The sequence below is a fragment of the Papilio machaon genome, chromosome 2, assembly GCF_912999745.1.
Source record: "Papilio machaon chromosome 2, ilPapMach1.1, whole genome shotgun sequence".
NCBI lineage: Eukaryota > Metazoa > Arthropoda > Insecta > Lepidoptera > Papilionidae > Papilio > Papilio machaon.
In genome coordinates this window covers 3931777-3955576 of record NC_059987.1, presented here as the reverse complement: position 1 = coordinate 3955576, position 23800 = coordinate 3931777, and the positions used below count along the sequence as shown (strand labels likewise).

The window sequence follows — 23800 nt, the reverse complement described above, 5'->3', positions numbered from 1 at the left end:
AATAAATAAGACACCGAGTTTTTGCTGCAGAAACGCCAGCACATTGCTATCTCTGTTTTTTTCAAAAACAATGAAAAGGATGACGCTATATTATCTTAGTTAAAGTTAGTCATAAATGCTTTTTAATATCTAAAATAATATTATTGAAGCATCTGATAGATTATAAATAAAACTAGTTGAATCATTTTATTTATAGCTAACGGAATGATAATAAAATACATTTGTCATTATGTTGACGAAGTCAAAATTTGTGTGCGGCTGAATACAAATATGGATCTCAAATGTCCGGCATAATATGGATGTACTTCCTCTTCCCGGACAAATGTAGGATGTCCGGTTTTGTACGGTATTCTTGTAGTCGTACACTAGCATTTGTACATGGTTTCGGTTGTTCTCTCAATGGTTCTTTCTTTAAATTATATTTGTTACGAATAAACTCTCACAGTTTTGCTGAATAAAATGAAGAATCGTAATAAATAATAAATTAAAAAAATCGAAAAATATAACGAAAGCCATCGTTCATTAAATAAACATTTTCCTAATGGCTTTTTTATTCAGCGAATAGGTGTAATTACAAAATTAAGTGGATAATTACAATAAGGTATGTACCTACTACTAAAGCGTATTAGTTACTACCGACATTAAAGTAGGTAATTTAAAAAAAACTGCTGAAACATTGAAACGATTCTAAAATTACCTAAAAATAAAACTTCAACGCGTATCTACAAGAAGAAAAGCTTAACTTGATCTTTACATTATTCTACAGTTTATACTTAAATAAACCAATTAATGCTAAATTATCTACAAACATTATCTAAATCTACCTATCAACAAAATCTTTAAGTTTCTTCACCAGTAGCTGAAACATTAAAAAAAACACGGCCCGTACATCAAGCATACAGAAACGTAATGAATGGAATTGCGGCAAATGTTATCATCGTAGTACGTTTCGGTTGCCGCGTCGCACCGTCCCTCAGCCAGCTCAGTCGCGCCGCGCGCATCGACCGTTTCACCCGCACTGCGAACCTGCGATCGATCGCCTTGCGTCTGATAACGCTAACGTGTCCAGTGGCTCACAGTGTTGTGACTTTGTGATTCTGTTATCGGTGTTATCGTTTTTTTAGGAACATTGCCGATCCCTCCCTTGTAAGTCTTTATGTAGATACTATAGTTATTTAAGTTAATTTTAAGTTTGTATGATGTTATAAAATTTCTTTTAAAAATCGAATTAAATTTCGAAGCCACAACTTTTCATTGAAACTCATTGTGTTTTTCTATTGAATAAACATTAAATGGGAGTACTTTAAAAACCACGAGGTATAATAAAAGTTACATCGAATTGTAACTTAGTTTTTCCTTAAAATGCTTGAAATCGTAAATTTTTCTTTGCATTCAAATCAATTGCAAAGACTTAATCTAGGAGTTAAATACCAAATAGTTATTTTGGACTGATAAGATCTTTTGAATAGCATATTTTTGTATGTTATTTAAATAAATGAATAGTATTTTCAGTCATCTTTAAAATTGGATGAGCTCGGTGAATAACTGACAATGAACGTGTTATTTGATTATTTATTAGCAAAACTTAGCATTAGACATTAAATATCTGTTATTATTACAAATTAATTATAAACCCTACTTAATAAATTAAAATCAAGAACGAGACAAGCTATCTTAAGCACAAGAGACACTTGTAGTTGTTTAAGCATCGAAAAACAAGCTTATTTTTACACTCAAAGACCGACAAAAGAGTTAACCGAAAGGGAGCAGCTGCTATAAATGAAACAAACCGAGCTTTATTTCAGTAGAAGGTAATTTCCTTCGCCGAGTGCTGTACGCGGTATTTGTTTGGTTCCAATACTCAATGCTGAGATGTATAAACATTGGCCTTTGCTGTTTTTTATACGAGAGTTAAATCAATTCTTAATGCGCTTTTATCTTGCTATGATTAAAGTTCGATCGAAATGCTATCTACTATCTAAATATTGTTTTAAAGTACGAGTTGAAAGAAACTTTATACCAGAAATAATTGCTGTAAAAAAAAATAGTTGAATGACTAAGCACAATGTTTGGTTCGCAATAATCTCTGTATAACTCATTTTAGTTGAGTGTATTTTTTAAACAACTAACAATCATTGTCCTGTGGAGGTGATACAAAGTCCTACAACACGTACTTAATACACTAACAAACACGTAACAATACAGCAGACATCTCGTGACTGCAAAATATTTTTTCAAATATGGAAGCTTTGCTTATTATGTTTTTGTCACCTATTGCAATGTAAATCATAATTCTTAACTATGTTTTTTAAATTTTAAGCTCAACACTACGTGAAACTTAAAACCAATTCACTGATGATCTAACCTTTTTATTTATACTGTCATAAATCGTTTAACAAATACTAAAAGTTTTAGAAGCCCTAGTATAATTTAATATAAATTTGAATGATAAAAAACGGGCCATAATGACAGACATTTTTATGTCGGAAGCTCTAACGATTCCCCGGCGTCATTAGATTTATAATAAATATAGGTTTGTCCACCTCCTCTGTGATTACCTTACCGGGAACTCGACGCATTTCCTACTCGCATACGGTTTTTATTTGAAGACATCATCTTAATGAAGACTAGTACCGTTAAAAGCCCCACTGACCATTGTAATTTTCTATTAAACTGAAGAAACATTGCATTTTGATTAGACCTTGTAATAAATAATATTTTAAGTAAAATTATAGAATTACACAATTTAATGTTAAATAATTATAATTTACATGAAGGTCTTTGAAGTTATTTTCTTTGTTATATTTTATGAGAGTTACTACATTAAGGTAAATAAATTAATACAATGTTCAAATTATACAGGAACTAGAAAGATAATTCAGAACTACGTAAATATAATCTAAATAATTTTGTACAAATGCAATATTTTTGGCCACATAAACAAATATATTTTATAACCTAAGTAAATGTTTAAATGAATACTATATCTTCGTGCCTTTAATAATCTGTAGTTTGTTATTGGTAACACGTTACAATAAAACCAAATAAAGAAATAAAAATATCACTAAAATTGACACGATATGTAACTTAATCCCAGATTACTAAGGAATATATTTCTTGCAAACAAATATGGTATGTAGGACATATTAAGATTAGCTGTGGATCATTGCCACTCGAGTACTGAAACTAAAGCACATGACAGTTATTAACGACAGCACATGTGGGCGAATGTGCATAAAAAAATATGTTTTCAAATGACACAGAAGAAAGAACAGAGCTCATTGAACAGCCACAGAAGTTACTCGTGTATCTGCGCCTGCGACCCAAATGCCATCCAACCGTTTCGTTATAGTCTGTTCAATTCATTACGAAGTGTAATTATATGTACGTATACTGGACGTCCTTCATAACGATTTAAACAAAAACCTTTTCTTTTACCTCACTCATTTTTATGTTTACGATTGAAATGCTAACTTGTTTTACTAACTTAAAGCTGGAAACGAAAATTATTCCATTGATGTATGTAAATTCTATCCTAAAATCTAATTTAATAACTATCCTTTTTCTTTATTTCTAGACATTTATTTTATTATCGTCCTCATAATGTGTTAAAATAAAAAGAAATCACGTATAGTTTTAATGATTAATATTATTGTGGTCGTTAGGTATATACATTTTTATTATTCTATCTTAACGTCGTCAAATCAATTTACATAAAAAATATCGTTAGGTCTCGTAAGGAACAGATTTAATTATCAAAGTTATCTTAAGCATGTTCATTCTTTCATTCGTTTTATGAAGTAAAAATGCGTCTAATGTTATTGCAATAGATACGAATTAAAATTTACTAGACGAAGCCTGGTCCACACATCTAGTCTGTTATATCGTGGAAAGAGCTCGTCGCGTTGATGCAATTTAAAATCTACTTAAGATTTCTATTAAATTCTCTCGTACTTATGTGGTTTTTGTAGAGTCAGTTTCGCAACCGCATCTGCAATCTAATTTAAAACTGTACAGAACCCGTTACGGCGAGTTAAAAAGCTATAAACCGAGTGCATCGCTTGCGGTTTGACCTGTCCCTTATCGATAATCGGTATTTGATTAAACAGCACGATAACGTTTAAATCGTTCTAACAACTTATTCATTCGGGGTGCGATCCGCGTTCGTGCTTCGGCAGAGAATTTGCATCCTTAAACATTGTCCTTGCACCATCCTGTTTTCATTACGTATTACGGTAGTTTCCTTTTTTGTCCTCCAGAAATACTTACATAATTTGCTAATTATTACATTCCAATAACCAGATAAATAACAAGGTAATTGAATGTTAATAACATCGACTAAAGACACTTCGAAGAATACAAATGAAATAACATTTTGTTTTTTAAAATCGGTCAAAGTGTAGACTATAGGAGTTGACAAAGGAGCAGATGTATCATCGAAAAACAATCCACTAAAACAACTCCGTCAGGTCTACAATTAAAAAAGCAAACGCTTATAGCAATAAAATGAATAAATATAGTTTATGATGTTGAAGGATCAGCTTCTTTATCATTAGCCTTTTAATGGCTGCTATTTAGCCAGTGATCGTGTTCTTTTTGTTCTTTTTTCTCAATCGAATATTATGCATCGCTTCTTAGAGGAATAAAGGTTTATTTATTTAGTTTATTTTATATAATTAGTTTAAATTTATAAAGTACCACAAATAAAATTGATCAACGTAACCGATGAAAAGAACAGTTTATTAATTAATATGATGACCGGTGAACCGAGTTGCATAACTGATCCAACTTGTTTCTGAAAAATTTAATCTTTAACATTTATCTTATGCTTAATTAACCGTGTCGAATAACTTGAATAACTTTAAAATAAATTAACAGTAAAAATGTCAGTACATTCCGAAGTTCCTTTCTGTCAGAAAATTATAATAATAACTTATTTATATAAGGATTCTTAACCACTTCATATTCCGTTGCTTAAAGGCGATGACAGTTTTGATCGACGAGTAATCTACGCTTACGATCTGAGGATCGACGATTGACTCTCAAATATTTCGCGCGGAATTATGATTTAATAAACTAGCATTAAAACGATCTAATTTAAAACGTATTTGACAATCATGGCCACAATGTTAGTCGAACTTTTTGATACTTGTTTTCCAATGTCTCTTTTTGCACTCGGGGAAGTTAAGTCGTTTCTAAGAGATTCTCTTATCGTAGAGCCCTGAGGGCTTATTATCTTGTTACCCTACCCACAACACTTTTGAACAAATTTCGGTCTCCTAGCCACCGCTAATTTAAAACGAAGCCAGTACAAAAATGAGATAGTTAATCTTACAGTTTCTATAACGAATTTATTTGTAGGTATCAACAAATGAGTGAGCAAACACAGTGTATGTAGGATTTTGCAAGAAGCTTTTAGTAACATCTGTGACTGATTCATTCGTCCTTAACGATGCATAACAGTATCTTATATTCATTTGTCTTCTAATCGCGGAGGCCATGTAAAAATATGTACTGTGGGTGTTAAATATAATTTGATACAAGGTTATTGAATTGTAAATTACTTATTTCGCCAATTATACGAGTATCTTATTAAATATGATTTTATATCTGTCGTTGTTTTTGAACATTGTTCGTCGTAATTATAGTGAAAGATACACATGTCTTTAACGTAATTAATACTGTTAAGTTAGTGTTTTAATTAAATATTTATGAACATCGTGAGTGCATAAAAGTACTACTTTTACATATTATATTTTTTTGTTTAAACCTTGAGTTATGAAAGTGTTTGTATACTTTTATCAAATGATGTGACTATAATTCCATAGTGAATTTAAGAAGAATTTTAATTAAGCTCACTAAAAGCTCACCGATTTAAGATGCATGGATGAGCAAAAAAATGCTTACTTTAAATTTTCTTGTATGTTGTTTATTTTATGGTCGAAAAGCTACACTAGTGGATAGACTACACAAAAATATTTTAGTGCCCCATTTATCTTAACTAACAGTAAGGAAATTACGTATTAAATTAAACCACCGGTTTTGTATCTCATTTGTAATCGATTATATTTCATGATCATTCGAAATATATAAAGCGAGTTGTAAATGCAGACGATTCGAGTCCAAACGTCGCGTAATACCGGAAGCGAACTGGTTGTAAGTGGATTAATAAGCATTAATTGCTATTGAAATTTTTAACAACAAGATGATCGTGAGCGCATGTCGCTACTGAGAATGCTCACTTTTTGTGCACCCATTACGTTTATTAAGTTGCGACTTTCACTGGTCACAACTTGTTATTACAAAAGAATCACGCAATCCTTTTAGGTAACTGAATACCTACACTCGGTTAATGAACGCTCATCAAGTTACGGTACCCTAAGCTCAATGAAACATGACGATTGTGCTCCATTGCCTTATACACCATTTGACAGCGCTCCTTGTCGGAGCAACTGATGCGTGACGTGATACGAAGCAAGAATACAAATCGATACACTCTGTGTCTAGAATTAGTACCTCTTAAGCATGTATGCAGAAACAATATACGACAATTTTCTGGGTTTTTTTTTTAAAATATTACTCTAAGTTATCATTCAGAATACTTATTGAATCTTAATATGAGGAAATAGCTCAGTTGCTTAATGTATAATTAATGATCGAAAGTTTAAGATTTGATTATCAAGATATATATGTGTACTTGGTAATTAACTTAATTCCTCCTTGTACCACGCATATTCACTTTGTGATGTGATGTGCCGTGATTTAAAACATAATATCATGCTAGTTTATAGAAAGCAGGCACCAGTAATTACAGTTCCATGTCCATCCGCTACTGCGGACATCGATCAAGAAGATTATCAGCATATTATATGTATTAGATTATACATAAAGAAAATTACTCGTCACAAAAACTTTGCTATCAGCACGTAATACGTATACTTTTTTATAAGTGTTAATTTCTTAATACAAATCTGTTAATGAAATATACTTTCTCTGTTCCTTTCCGTATCAGTTATATGTGCGATTTATGACATATAATTACACATTTTTAATGTCCGATAGTAACTATTATGATATGCTAATGTACGAGGGGAGGTCCAAAAGTTCGCGGAATGGAGGGGATGGAGTGGGGATAGGGTAGCTCGCTTAGTGTCATACTAATTGGGCACTCATAATTAGTATATATATAACATTTCAACCCTATAGTGCCATTCGTTTACGAGTACTCGCCTGCTGAACAAGTCAATCCGGAAGCAAACTGCAACTATGGAGAAAATTGAACATCGCGCTGTGATAAAATTCCTTACCAAGCAAGGAAAAAACGTTCAAACCATTTTAAATGAAATGGAAACCGTTTATGGAGATCAGTGCCCTGGTAAAACAATGGTTTATAAGTGGCATGGTCTTTTTAAACATGGTCGAGATTCAATTGAAGACGACTCTCGCTCTGGGCGGCCAGCTGACGCCACCACATCAGACATCGTCGAAAAAGTCGAAAAACTTGTACTCGAAGACACACGTTTGAAGAAGAAACAATTATCTGCATTTGTTGGAGTATCAGATACAACTATTTTGCGTATCCTGCACGACCACCTGGGCATGACAAAAGTCAGTGCAATATGGGTGCCGAGAATGCTCACGCCGCTTCAAAAACAGCAGCGCGTCGACGCGTCTAAGCACTTTTTGGAGTTGTGTGGAGACGAGCCCGTGCAGATTTTGGAGCGGATTGTTACTGGAGATGAAACATGGGTTCATCACTTTGAACCTGAGTCCAAACAGGAGTCCATGCAATGGCACAAAAAGGGTACACCACCTCCCAAAAAATTCAAGGTGTCAGAATCGGCGGGAAAGTTGATGGCCACTGTTTTTTGGGATTGTAAGGGAATATTACTCATTGATTATAAAGAAAAAGGTACCACTATAACCGGAGAATACTACGCACTCATATTAGAAAAGTTAAAGGAGTCAATTAAAGAAAAACGTCGAGGAAAATTGGCCAAGGGTGTGTTGCTTTTGCAAGACAACGCGCCGGTTCACAAGAGCCGAGTTGCCATGGCTGCTCTGCACACACATGGGTTCGAACCACTTGTTCACCCACCCTACAGTCCAGACCTGGCTCCTAGCGATTTTTATTTATTTCCAAATTTAAAAAAAGAGCTAAGGGGAAGGAAATTTTCCGACGATAATGAAGTGAAGGAGGCAATTTCGGCCCATTTTGAGGCCAAAGACAAAAAATATTTTTTCGATGGTTTAGAAAAATTAATTCATAGATCGAATAAATGTATTAGACTTAAGGGTGATTATATTGAAAAGGAAAAATAAATTTATTGTTATATTTCATTGACAACCCTTTCATTCCGCGAACTTTTGGACCTCCCCTCGTATGTATATCTGTTCCAGCTTCGCGCTCCGAGAGTTTTGTTTTAACGATGCAAAGAAAGCAATTAAATTTACCTATTCTATTTACGACTCTGGGTGTAATAAATGCCATCTTTATCAGTTTGTTGAGCATAAATTTGACGTTCCGTGCAAGTTGACATTGCAAGCGGTCAGGTAGAAAACGATGGGACGAGGACGGTCATTTTAGTATACTGACACGAACGACGATCATGCTACTTGCGAAATGCTTTAGCTTTTTTATGTTTGTTCATCTAAAGACAGTAAGTACATGTCTATACTTCAGATTATACCAAATTTAAACGCTCAATGATATTTAGTACAACTCTGAAATATATACCTACAGAATTAAAAAGTTTTAGAACATCCGTAAATCAAATTGATTAATATTCCACCAACATTTAATTTAATGCCTTCGATGGTGAAGTTATAATTATTATATTAAAATGTTAGCGGGCTTAGCTCGGGAAATTGTATTTTAACTCATGCTTCTTCCTGTAATTTAATGTAAAAAATTATTACATAGAAGGTTAAAAATAAAAGAATGTATCGTTCTTTTGCTGACGGTGTTCAAAAATAGAATGCCAATAAAGCAAATGTGGTTTTGGATGCTTTTACCAAAAAAAAAGCTTCACTTATTCCATGACCGTGAAGCGTAACGGACGTCTGGAGATAATTGCTTTAATTGCTGGATTGTTAATACCAAACGCGGAACAAATCACATCTCGCCGACGTGAGTTCCGGATAAATATTTCGTATTATGATCTACTTGTTTCCAAAAATATATCATTACAACCTTTTTTCTTTATAAGAACAATGTTATATAAATTAGTGTAACATTTACTGATAGCAACAAAATTTGAGGTGACCCAAAAAACACGTTTTTTGTAAAAAAAAATACTTGTTGACATACGATACTTTATTTTTAATTTGCACATAAATTTAACGCAAACAACTTATGGAAAAGAATGATACTAAAGGATTGCCATTATCATTTTAAAAATAAATTTATTTTCATTGGAATACCAATGTAAGTTATTTGACGAAGTCCTTATAACACTAACACACAAGCTAGGCTACTCAACAACATACTCCAAGGTAAAGTATCTTGATTTTTCTTGCTATTTCATTTTGATTTAAGAATTATGATAAAATGCTGTATTATTTTGTAATTTTTCTTCTACATGACCGCATTTTTCGCTACATAGGAACATTAATATAACTATATTTTATATTATGAAATCATAGTTACACATGCACAAACTAAACTTGCTTTGGATAGGTCAGAGTCTTAAATGCTAGGTTATTCCGTTGTAAATTTATCTTAACAAGTAATTATGAAATACCACGCACTGGCTATAAACATAAATCACAACGCTATCGAACGTATTCTTCTTGTTATCTATTCACTTATTTTTAATGCGTATATTTTATTAATTATGTAATCTTTTTAAAGTCCGATGTTGTGACGGGAAACATTTTTAGTATCACAGTTCATCGCATTTTTAAAGGCCATTTTGACTATCAATGTCTTGCTTTCATTTACTTTCGTCTAATTTGATACGGGCGGAAACTTTTAAGTCACCGTCGACTTACTATCTGTAAGAGCAATGACCTCTTTATCTGTCCACAGATAATGTAAATAATAGATAAAGGAATAAACAATAGGGTAGTTACCGTTAGTGTGACGTAGCATATGTGGCAATAAAATCCTAAAATTCAATAAGCTTTCGTATGCATTGTTTGCTTTCGATAAAGTGTTGCGGTATGTTAAAGTTTCGGCGGCTCCTACGAAAATAGTCGTAACTCAAAAATCACTACAGTCAAAATCTGTTATAACGACATCGAAGGGACTACTCATATTGAGTCGTAAAAACCGATAGTTGTAACAACCGGTGACAGGTATTAATAGGAAATATATGTATATAACATTCAGCCAGGACCTTTGATTTTGGTCAATTTAACCGGTATGTTGTTCTAAACGATATCGCCATAAACGGTTTTGACTGTATTTTAAAAGATCTATGTTAGTGTAGATACAGAGGTACATAGAAATGTTCTTATGTAAAACTGTATACCTATTATAACTTTGATTTCAGGAATATGAAAATCTCTAGAAAAAGCATGAAATGCTATTTGAAAAAAAACCGAGTTATATATTTTTGCGTAGGACCCGCTGATTTTATTGACGCTCATGTTGTAGTAGATCGTAAAGGCTGAGGTGTGGGCAGGAGGTGGACCCCGGGGGCACTGCTTGTCAATGGAGGCCGCCTACAGACGCGCGTCGTCTGCCCACGCTCTTGTAAATCGTGCGTTTAACAGTATACACGACAAATTGCCCGTGGTGTGGATGCACTCATTATATTTTATTGGTTAATATTATTTCCTTTTTCCTGCTACATTCCTACACTTATTTTACTTTCTTTCTCTTTTAAAATACAATTAAGTTTTAAGGACGATCTTAACAGAGGTAGATCCTGCAATAACAAAATTTGTTGGATGCACGTATGAGCCGAATCGACAGGTGAAATACCACGACCACACAGAAGACAGGCATGAATTGGAAGCTTTTCTGCGTTTCGTCCGATGAGTGTGCGTGCCAGTGGCCTAATTTTAGTCCAGGTTACCTTCCCACGCTTTTCTTATAAGGAAATAATGGGAAGGGGAAGTGTATTTGGCGGAGGCGGGATACATGGGAAGGGGAAATATCCTATTTCTAGTCCCCTTCTCCGTTGATCAAAGGTAGGCAACGCATCTGCAATTGCAAATGTCCATGAGCAGCAGTCGTTTCGCTATTTCGGCGAATAAAGGTCGCCGCACACTCGTTTACCACCTTCTAATATAAAAATAAATCTATTGGTGACTTAATTTGATTTACGAGCAAAATATCTCAAGAAATTCTGTTATTATTTTTACCTGTTTTTTAAGTTAAAATAGAAGCTTTCTGTCACTAGGATATGGATAGATGGTACCATGCTCTTGACAGTTAAAACTGTCATTTTATTATATTTCGCAACTATATACTCTAGGCAGCAATAGATGTATTTAATAAATGTAGAGCTGCACGCCACTAAAGTAAACATACGTTCGCAGAAACGTGTCAAGTGGGCAGGCGTCTCGGCCGAACACGCAACCGGGCTATGTAGGTTTCAGTAGTTGACTAACGATGCTTAGAAATGATTCATTCGCTTAGAGAGTTTCTACTGCAATTTTTAATATGTGTTTGTTAATTAAATTTATTTTTCGCTACTTTGCTTCAAGTTTTTCCGATAAAAGTAACCTTTTTTATTTAAGTTTTCATTATATTAAAGTTAACATATTTTAAATAATTACACGAAATTATTCAATTTAGTAACATTACAAACATTTAGAGGACAATCTTACTAGAAATTACTTTTAAATTACGCGAATTTTAAAATTCCTAACATATATTTTATAAATCAAACAAAAGAAGTTTATAAAAGACAAACCGCTACCACTCAGCTTGCATACAAAGTCCCTCTTCCCGAGGAATACAATTGTTTTTTCATTGCTAATATTTGAATAATATCCCTTGACAACAAAGAAGAAACATTTATAAGAATGAACTTGGAATATTAATAATAAAGTAAATTGTGTTCTTACAAAGGGATGGACAAGTCTCAATCTTGTGTAGTTTCACGCTCTACGCCCACACACAATGAAATGACTAATCTGGGAATCGAAGACGAAGAATTATCTATAAAAAATGTAACTACGTAAAAATGTAGCAATTTTCAAATTTGTACCTAAAGTTCTTTTTATAGACTCCATTAACTGTTTCCTTGAACACATTACATAAAAACATATTCCAAAAAATGTTGTTTGCAAAGGTCAAATATAATTTGCTACATACATTGTAATGGAGTACAATTTACAAAAAAAAATTGATATAAAATGTACAGGCGGTTAATCCTTTGAGTAGCCTCCTGCGCATAGTTGTATTCGAATTCCTGTCTAGAATTCAAATGCCAACCATACCTTTTTTATCGAGGGGGAAATCTTCATAAAGATACCCTGCTTTTTCACGACAGGGTTATGTGAGATTACTATTCACTAAAACCCCTTCGGTGGCCACCCTCAAGTGCGACTACGAGGGAGCCCGAAACTCCAGTGGAACGAACCGGGAAAAATGCCTTACCTACCTCTTCATCAGTTTATTTACAGTGTTCAATCCAGTTCTAATTCAGAATCATGAAAAGTTTTAAAAAAGGAGGTTTTGCTTCCCGATACTTAATCTGAGGAGGGAAAGTAGGACCACATCATAGTCACCAAATGGTTACTTCGTGAGATCCCGCGTAATCTCAAACTTGGAACACAAATTGAAAACGTTTAAACATAACATTAAAAGAAATATTAATATAGAGACATTAAATATTGTTGATGTGATTACAAAAGACGGAAAATTTATCTAGTGTAGAGTTTTTTTTATATATATTATTATAATTCATAATTTATACAGAGCGTGAACTAAACTTTCATTTTTACTTTAGAAGATTTTCTTTAACGTTAAATATTTTACTTTAAATACATTTCTGACTTTAAACATAGAATTCCGGGTTCTGATAAAAATAAACCGAGCCGCGTGTAGAAATATCCGCGGAAGTGGAATGAATTTTATTTCAAGTCAACTCAACACAAACTGACACTTTTTGTTGAACGACTTCAAACAAGTTTTGGTAAAAAAATTGTTTTTTTTTCTTTTTCATATATTTTCACTAATTTAAAAAAAAAATTAAAGCTAAACTAAGCCTACTTCATTTTATATTATAAGTTTGTAAATATAAATATTGGTAAAATTGTTATTTAAAATCTTACCTTAATGCGTTTTACTTGAAAAAAAAGTTAAAAGAACATTTAGATGAATGTAAGAAGGTATCTCCAGAAGGGCTGAACGGATCTCAATGAAATTTGGCACAGACGTAGAACATAATCTGGAAGAACACATAGGCTACAAACATTTTTTTTTTAGTTCCGCACGGACGGACTCGCGGGCAAAAGCTAGTCATACATAAAAGTCATCCATCAATTCTAGTGACTATTCAAAAATGTCAGGGAACATTGTTCGTTAATTTACATAAAACGACGCGCTTAAATAAACAGAACATGGAAAATAGCAACTATAAATATGAGCTACGTGCAATAAATGTTGAGAATTAGTTGTAACACAAATTAAATTTCATGTTCAACAATAGTCAATATTTTACCAAACTGATGGCTCAAACTGTAATGTTGGTTAAAGATAGTACAAAGGCGACAAGAAAAACTTGTTTTCGGACAGTAAAAAGCCATTACTTACGAAGAAATAATTCCATTTGCGAGTCGTTCGGTACATATTCGAATTAATATCATAATGCCAGACTCACACGAAGATAGAACAGTAAGACAGATTAAAGACAATGCACTCACTATTCTACCATCGTGTGAAAGTGACATTAGCGACTCTTTCAACGCCGCCCCATTGTCCTGCAATAGATGATGATAAAACAAAACTACGTGCGGGAATTTTTATATTTCCTATCCCTTAGCACAGTTATACTACTAATATTGTCATTTAATGTTTTAAATTTAAAGCATTTTTCGGAAACTTCTATATACTTATGTATGTACTTTGACAATGTATTTAAAAGTTCGCAAAGTTTTATCGATCTCGGAAAAATCTCGACTTCATTATCGTGATAAGTGCTTTTTGGCGTCTTAGGCGAGCGATATAATTTACTTCAATACAACAAACTAGAAACAGAGAAAAAAAATCGAAAAAAGCTACGCAAACGTGATGTGCAAATGGGTTATTTAATTTTTCAGTGAACCGTCGCCTGCGCCGACGCAGCCGCTCCATGAGCATTCCTGGCATGAGGTGAGTCACGTGCCTTATTTATAAATATAACACGACTAATAACATAACACATGTTCCCTACTCTACGCTAATAACGGTTCAAAATAATCCAACAGTTTTGTACCTATAACTGAAGTATCCAAGACGCGTTTGATACGGAAATTTTAAGCTAGTTAGCGCCCTGTGTTGTGTTAAATTCTTTTTAAACAATTGAACTCGTTGTCTACTTCATTTTAATTAATTCAAAAAATGAACCACAACTTATAGGATTTTAAAACAATCACTTCACGGAAGAAGTCAAAAACTACCATAATTATTTTCTAAGATTCTGTCATTCGTTATCTATATTCTGTGGTTAAGATCTATCGTTTTAATGCGGAGGCAATTATGATTGACTATTCGTTTATGTGATAATATAATTCCGAACACAGGAAATCGTTTTTATTAAATAATTTTATAATAACGAACAGATAACGAACGCCTATTGCTCAACATGCGTCTGTTTTAAAATCAAACACGTACGTCTATCCGTTCATTATCTTCTAATTGAATATCTATGATTTATAGAGACTAAATATTAATAAAATGAACCACTCTGATTACTTACTCGTAAGTCGATAAATAAATCTATAATTGTTATAATAATACTTTTCATTAAGAACTTAAATAATAGTTTGTAAATTACTTTTGGACCGAAGTTCCTTATCGCGCGTTGTGAAAGGGGGCTAGACGGAAAAAATTCTTACGAAAAGTTGTCACGACACTTTTTGCTATAGACGAATGAGCGCTACTTCACCATGGCAACGACGTGACAATATATAACGAAAATTCATAGAAATAAAATGTACTTCTTGTGAAGACTTAAGTTTTTTATTCACAGAATAAACATTGGTTCCTTCACTAATTAATTGAAAGGAACTTCGTTCCATCCGGGTGTCCTTTGACACCTCTCAACCTTTTTTTTCTAAATGTTTAGATGTGTGTTGTCAGATTTTTCGTACATAACTCAAACATAACATGGTTTAAGTTAAGCCATTTGACATAATCACATCGTGGAATAACCTGTCAATAGATAGAATCTTTTATATGGAGAGCTCACGATGTCTTCCTTCCTGATTTGTAGATGTTCATACGCGTCAGTTACCTATTCAGTCATCTAGCCGAACCGATGTCCATTTGTTTCACTAAGGATTAATATTTCAAGGGACATATAATTACAGATAAGTCAGAACCACAGATAATTACACGAAATGGTCATATAACGCAGGAATTCTAGCGATATACGCACAGTCCTGGAATGCAAACTATCAAGATGATAAGATGGCATTTAGAGTTCTGTCACGATGAAAGATAGTGGATCTCAGTGGCTGGAATTAATTCCTTAGAAAATATCTCATTGGTTAATATATCATTAAAAATGTGAAGTTTACAATATCAAATTACTTATTTGTTACTTATTTATCTAATACTTGGAAAGAATAATTTAATGTGTTATTTAAGAGACATTATGCGAAAAAAAATAACAAAACATGCAAACAACATAACTGTTTACTCTAAAGTGTTCTAAAAAAGTAATATAATTCATTCGCCGTCTAAAGCTCTTCGCTACCTAACTCGTCTTCAAAGCGGTTTCCATCCGGGCAGCTTTCCTATTAAACGTCAATTGCACAGGACGAATAAACGCTAAAGTGCCGTGCTTGAAATAAACGTGCAACAAACGACTACTGCGTTATTCTAAGGAAAAATACTTTTTTTTCTTTAAGTAAATGTTAAGCTTCTTTGAAGACAAATCCTTGCAAGTATTATGTTAGTCGTGAGTTCGCCATTAGCAAAGAATCACTTATATTCGTTAACGCGCCTGTCTAACAAGTCAACGGCCCTCGAACAGGACCTAGCGCAAGCCCACTTACTCAATACCAACAAAGCTAGTATTTATTTAAGAGATCCCTCTAATTAGCAACTAAAACACTTCATACAAATTACCTATTAAGATTTAATTTCACTTATTTTTTCAGGATATTTAAAAACTTTTTTATGTGTTAATCTAAATCAATTAGTGTATCAAAGAAAGGCTAATTAATACGTATAAAGAGTCATTATAGTTAACTATCGCATTATACATATACATAGTCCTTAATTTTGAGGAAATGCCTTAATAATAGGATTAAAATAATCATGTTAATAGACTACTAGTAATAATTATCAGTAATCAATACATGTTGATGTCTTTAATAAACATTATTTACAAATGGAGTTAGTTGAACTCCACATTGTAAGAGACGATAAAATGCTTATTGAATGCTTTCTAGATCACTAAGTCTTCGTGACTATTTTAAACAGTTTGCGGAACAAAAACAAATATTACGTAGTCATCATCATCATCGGACTGCCCTTTTGGAAATAGTTTTCTCATCCTGCATTCCTATCAGCAATCATATGTGAATTCACTCACTTCTTACATATATCCACTCCATACAATCCATCCATACTTACTTCGGTCATCCTCTATCTTTGTATGAGTGAGGCAGTACAAAAAAACTTGTATAAAGGTATGATATTTTTATCTAATTCATCATCATCATCTCCCTGGCCTTAACCCACTTACTTAGGGTCGGCACTAAAGGTTTTCTGAACCTTAAAGTTTTGGCTTAAGTTTTTACGGCCTGCCTGTCGCCAACCCTACTTGGGAGGATTTTTATCTAATTAAGAGAATAATAAGTTTTTGTGCAGATGTTGGGATGAAAAGCCACGGTTACATAAATATCTATCGAAGTCATTCAATCCGGTGAATTTTTCCAGTAGTGAAGCACTCATGCTATCTTCTAGGTATTACGTGTCTCCGCATTGGCGCCGTTCAGAAAAACATAATTACAAAGTGCGTAAACAAATCGAGTGAGGGAACGGCGGGGCCTGACATTGCCCGTCCGCTAGGAATCTTAAGTGTGGAGTAATCTAGAAATGTTGTGCGGGCATGCACAGGGTAGGCTGACGACAACCATTTGAATTATGCAATTACATATGCCGTAACCTCTGTCAGCTCGATATTAACCTTTAAATTAAACAATATTCATTGGGAACACAAAATTATGTGTATAATGAACGAAACGATTGTTATGTCTAATTTGCTTGAATTAAATTAAATTGTTTCCTACACAAACAAATTCAAACACTATTCACTATTTCTGTCAATTCATCTTTTATTTATAAAATAATTCAACACATTTCTTTAACTATGCTCTTATTTGTTTTAACTGTCCTTTATAAAAATCGCTCAATCTCAAACGTTATTTATATGCCAACCTACTAATAGAGTAGGAATGTTGTCTGACCGCATGTAGCACGGACAAGAGGCCATGCGATATATAGGCAATAATTACTGGACCAACGTAACCTACACTTACGCGCACGCATAACGCAAGCTCTTAGACTATAATAGTGAAAAAAGGCTCATCGTGTAACTTATGAAATAGTCAAGTATACATTACAGTAATCAGTAAATTGTTGTCTCACTTTAGAGGTATATTTAATTATGCAGATATCCAGAAACTAAATTGAACATTTCCTGAAGCAAATGTAAAAGTTTAATGGCCACGTTGATGTTTTATATCACAAGCTTTAGTTAATTGTAATAAACGGTTACTATATTTTAAATGGCATTTCTAAAAATAAATGATTTGTATTCCTGGCTGTTCCTTAAATTTGTTGTTATTGTTGATCGAACGAATAAGGAGGAAGAAAAGGTATACATATTTTTCATCGAATAATTAGACTAATTTTTAGACTCAACCTAACAGCCGACAGACCGCCAGCTACCATCCATACCATCTGGACGCCTGGCATTCCACAAAAGTGCGGTTCTCGCGAATTTTTTTGCCGCGCACGGCCGTGGTGTGGAATGATCTATCCTCGGCGGTATTTCCAAACCGCTACGACTTAGGGTCCTTCAAGAAGCGAGCGTATCACCATCTCAAAGGCCGGCAAAGCATCTGCGATTCCTCTGGTATTGCAGATGTCCATGGGCGTTGTTGAACACCTTGGTGTTCTCGCTGCTCGTTTGCCACCTACATATGTAATGATTTATTGTCACCCACGTTCAAAACCTCCTACAAATCAAGAGTTCCCGCTGTAGGGACAGAGGTTTGACACCCTCCCTAATATGTTATGCTTAATTTAAGAAATTATTGAAAAAGTATCCCAGATGTCACCTACTGAAACTGAATTTGTTGTCAAATTTCTAAAAAGCACTTATTGAATGAACAAACTACTTTCGTCTTAAGATAAATCTTCTCTAATTAAAAGCCCCGTTATTACCTAAACTAAAAATGTTTCATAAATTATAACAGAATCCTCTAACAATATAAAAAAGGGAAAACATAATATATTTAAGTGCATGATTACTACACCGTCATAAAACAGTTAAATATGACATACAAAGTATAACAATCTCTAACATAATGTCTTCTTCGTCCGGCCGGAAGATCCCACTTCCTCGGCTGCTACGTGATCCTCATTAGACATACTATACGGTCATAAAATTGGCAAAAAATTATGATGATTTAATCTTTACGTGACGCATACAAATAAGATTGAAATTATGAAACATGATGTGATAATGTAGAGTTGTTTGTTCGGAGTTGTTAGTTTAAATTAAAAACATCTGGTTTTGTGCTACATTGCTTTGTAATGAGGAAATTTAATTCAAATTGTTAAATTTTGTCATTTATATTAGAAATAGTAATGCACAAACTTTTATTTATAGTCAATCTATTATTTATTACAATGTGTTTCTGAGACCAAAATCCCGATATCAAAAATATTTGAAATAAATAAATAAATAGAGTTGTCTCTGTTTTGTAAAAGATAGTGAGAGGTTTCTAAGACAAAAATGAATGTGATGACGATATGTCATACACATTCATTTTTGTCTTAGAAACCTATGATAATACCTACATTTAAGTAAGTAAACGAGCTCATTAACAACTCAGATTAAACTAAAATAATGTTATTAAAATTTCTAAGTAAAATTTAAAAAAATGACATCAAGATATACGACCAAGAAATTAGCTATTTATGAATCTTTTTTTATTTCTCGCCAGTCCTTTACGGAATCACGACGCACGGACTTACATTAATTTATTAATAACTCCAACGTTCACAGGCAATGCCATTCGCAGCGCGACGCCCGCCGTCGCTGTCGTGCGCTTGTCATTAACATATTCTTTTCGACGGACGGTCATTAAAATTATATTAAATGCTCATACGATCTATAAAGTATAATTGAGTTCATTTAAGTGAAAAATAGACCGCTAGTTGAGGGCACGTCCTAGAAATGGAAGTTGAAAGCGGTTATTATACAGTACATCCAAACCGCATAGGTTTCCGGTCAACCGACTCGACTGTTGTTACAGACATTAGTCTACAATTTATAGAATTCAAAGCATTGAAGAAAGTGATCAGTAACATTAGATTTATAGACGATTGACAAATATTTGTAATCCAAAATTACTTAGAAAACTATTAATTGAGCAATAAATACTTTTTCCTGCATTAAATTGGAAAAAGAAAAGCGACATATCCAGCTCTAAATTTTTCACTTGCTGTTACTTTCCTTACACCCACTAGCAATGAATTATGCTGAATGATGAAGTGTTTAACTTGCATAAATTGGACTCATTAAAATAAGACGACTGTATCATAAAGATTGTTCCCTAAGATAGCTTCAGTTATTAATAATTGAATTTGTTGTCAGAGCAGAGTGCGTGCACGGTGCGGCGATATGGTTGCGTGAGCGGTCATCATGCGCCTCTTCCGCGGGCCGAAGCGCAGGGAAGTGACCGCGCCGCCCGCCGCGCCACCCGCGCCTCCCGCCGCCGCGTCTCCGCGAAGAGACGCTCACCCGCCGCACGCCCTGCACGCCCCACAGGCCCCTCAGCACTACACGCTTGTCACCGCACTCCCAGCCATGGTTATGGAGGACGATGTAAAAGAAATGAAGAAAGGTTAGTAACTGATATAAAGACTCTTTGTTGATGTATGTCTTCTATGTGTTAAATGTTTCAATGTCTTATTTTTTTAGTGTTTGCAACGTGGGGTCGTAGAATGGGCAAAAAGCTGGACATGCTAAAGAAACCTGACGGTAAAGAAGCTTCGGAAGAAGTACCATCTTCAGAAGCTGTTAACGATGAATCGCCGTTGCCTATAATAGGCCAATATAAGAAAAAACAAAATTGGAAAATGGGACGCAGCAGTTCCGACTCGACTGCTCTTAAAAAAGATAACGATACAGATTCAATTCGAAGCGGCTCGAGAGACCGATCGCCAAGTCCATTTAAAACATTTTTCCATAGAATGGGTTCGACTGGAATGTTAAATTCATCCAAATCACATTCTCTTAATTCTCATAGGACATCCGAACATAGTTCTAGCCAACCAAATACTCCGTCTCTTTACCGTAGTTGTTCTACCTCCCATTTATCTACTTATGTCAAAGCTGATGATCCCTCCGATGGAATAGACTTGCAGAATAGCGAAAGTGAAAGTAACAAGTCGTCACCCTTAAAACAGAAACATAACATAATATCAGATGAAAATTTGGTCAGCTCTTCAACAAAGGCAATTAGCTGTGACAATATTCCTAAATTAGAAGGGCAAACGAATACTCTATCAAAAAAGCCAAATTTCCCATATGCATTTTTACGTTCAAAATTATCAGTTTTGCCTGAAGAAAATAGTATGGCCCACAGACCAACAGTTTCTGTAAGGCAAAGCTTTTCAGAAAGAATAGATAGAAAATCACCAAAGTTTCGAAGGGAAAGATTATACCTCCCAAATTCCCGTTCAGAGGAACGATATCAAAGCAGTGATAATATAACCGTCCAAGATGAAAACATATTATTTAACTCTAATCTCAGAGAAAATTGCGATTTTACAAGAAGCTCTATGAGAAGTGTTAATGATTTCGACGCAAATATCTATTCATACAGAAAAAATGACGATATCTCTAGACGTTCATCAATGATTTCACAAAGGGGACCTTTAGATTATGACCCTATGCTAGTTCCAAGAAACAGAAATAGCCTACCAGTATATGATTATTGTGCAGGACTGGGATCTTCACAAGAACTTAAAACAGATCTTGCTTCTTCAAACCAAAGTATTCATCAAGAAGTTCTACATGCTCACCGTCTGAGCAATTATGTCAGTTCGAATGAATCGGGATATGATAGCGATAGTCGACCAATGGACGAACATAGCAATCATTCCCCGCCAATATACTCTTATCATTTAATGAGCGGTACGGCGAGAGCTGACACGAATGTAAGGCAGTTTGATGGTAATAGCGGTAACTTTACAAGGCAACTAAGTTTTAACCAGAAAATAGATGTAAACAAAATACAAATTCCTGCAAGGCGAAGCTCTACACCATGTGCTCTATTTCCTGTAGAAAAAGATGTATCTTACGAATATGACAATAAAGTATCTGAAAATAAACTATATGTCAATAATAACTCCAACCAGCAAATTCCAGTAGATTACAATGATGCTAAACCTCCACCATTACCAAAGAAATCGATCAATAAAAAAATACCGTACGTCTACAAAACTGTAACATTAGATGAGCGCGTCCAAACGAGAAGAGTCAAGTTATTACATTCCCAAATATTACCAATTCAACATTTGTCTACGCCAAATTTGAATCATAATGACATGGTGAGTGACCGGCATATCCAACCTCAGCAACCAATGCCCGAAAGAGATATTTTAGGAAGAGGACCGTGTACTAAAAGGTTTAGAAAAATCAGATTATTGAAATCTCGACTGGATGAAAGTCTTGGAGTTTATCTCGCACAGCATAGAGTAGATTTCGATAATAGTGGTTCCAATTATGAAATCCGTTACATTGTGGTAAAACTAGATTTTGATGGAATTGCACACAGAGATGGACGACTCAGAATAGGGGACGAAATTGTTAACGTAAATGGAAGGGTTTTAAGAGGATTGTCATCTTTAAAAGATGTTCAACACATAGTGAATTCATGTTCCACTGAAACGAACGTCGAGGAAAAAACTCTATTTCAACGATACCAGGTCGATCTTGTTATGGCTCATGATGAAATAACACCGATTACTTTAAGCCGCATTATAAATAGTCAACCCACTGAACCGATGTCTACTCCATCTTCTTTAAATGTTCCTCCTGATATAATTTCACAAACTGTTCACAAACCGTCTTTATCCAATCAACTTACTATAGAAACACATTTTCCTGCTGAAAACCAGTATAGCAAACATACGTCGAATAATAAGAATTCACATGCCAATAAATACGAGGCTAACCAGAAATGTGAAATTGGAATTCAAGTTAACCATGGTGTAATATCGAATCAAAAAAGTGATGACGAAAAGTTGCTAGAAAGACGCTATGCGCAACCTAGTTCATTACAAAATATTACGAATATAGAAATTTCAATGAGGTCTTCTCCAGTCCCAAGAAATAAGGGAGCAAACGGTTACAGGCCAATATCCTTTCATAGCTCCAGGCCACAACCGATAATAGGGAACTACGCAGCTTGCAATGAAAACACATCAAACGAAATCAAAGAAAATACGTCACACTATATAAAACATGTTTCTAGATTATACCAAAACAGATCTTTTGAGAGCATACCAGACCAGTTGCGTAGCAGTAGTCGAAGCAGATTCTTCAATAGAGTTGGATCACAACGTGGTCCACAAAACGCAAGCCCACACGTATCTCGGCAACAGGAATATAACGCAGCCATTAATCACGAACAGCAACATAACTCTAATAGCTCGGTGCACAAAGCTGAATTCTGGAAGGGGCCAGGCCATAAGAGTTTGGGTTTTAGTATTGTCGGTGGCACTGATTCTCCAAAGGGACAAATGGGAATATTCGTTAAGACTGTCTTCCCAAACGGGCAAGCCGCTGACAAGGGAACTATCTTTGAAGGTAAGGACGATGTCGTATAAAAAAAATAATTTATTCGTTGAGATAGCAAGCCGTGGTAATAATTATTTTTATTTTTGCTTTGCAGGTGACGAGATCTTGTCGGTTAATAATGTTCTAACACGTGGATTGAGCCACGCTGGAGCTATTTCGCTTTTCAAACAAGTTAAAGAAGGAAAAATAGAATTGACGCTTTCAAGACGAAGGTAAAATCTGTAGAAATCCTTGTTTTTTTTTTGCCCTGGCATTTTTAAAATCAAACAATATTTATTCTAAAGAGACATTATTACTTTCAGAGCACCTAGGTCAAGATCGGTAGAACCTCTGGGTAATTTTCGCGCTGACGGCAAATAAAACAGAACTAAAGGCATTCAAGACCCCAAAGAATTCAACATATTATAATGGTGTGCAATATTATTGATTTCATCAATTAGCCAAAGGCGAAATTCGTTTTACTATTGAATCACAGTTTACGTTTCACTTTATTGAAATGAATATAGTACGCAGTACTGTTTCTATTATTTCCTTAAAAGTACATCGTTGCAACAACGAATATGTTAGTATATAAGCTTATTTGCTTT

General features: G+C 34.3%; 1 protein-coding gene across 4 annotated transcripts; it reads left to right on the top strand.

Annotated features, from left to right (window-relative positions):
• The first annotated feature begins 974 nt into the window (after window positions 1–974).
• On the top strand, window positions 975–23800 carry LOC106717637. Of its 4 annotated transcripts, none has more exons than XM_014511531.2 (6): window positions 975–1146; window positions 14221–14272; window positions 20006–20250; window positions 20328–23222; window positions 23308–23425; window positions 23516–23800. In XM_014511531.2, exons 3-6 carry the CDS (start codon window positions 20049–20051, stop codon window positions 23571–23573), a joined length of 3273 nt encoding a protein of 1090 aa, XP_014367017.2. In that variant the 5' UTR covers window positions 975–1146; window positions 14221–14272; window positions 20006–20048; the 3' UTR covers window positions 23574–23800. The 4 variants fall into 4 exon arrangements, with proteins under 4 accessions (XP_014367017.2, XP_014367016.2, XP_014367018.2 ...); XM_014511530.2 differs by having other exon boundaries at window positions 20001–20250; XM_014511532.2 differs by lacking the exon at window positions 14221–14272.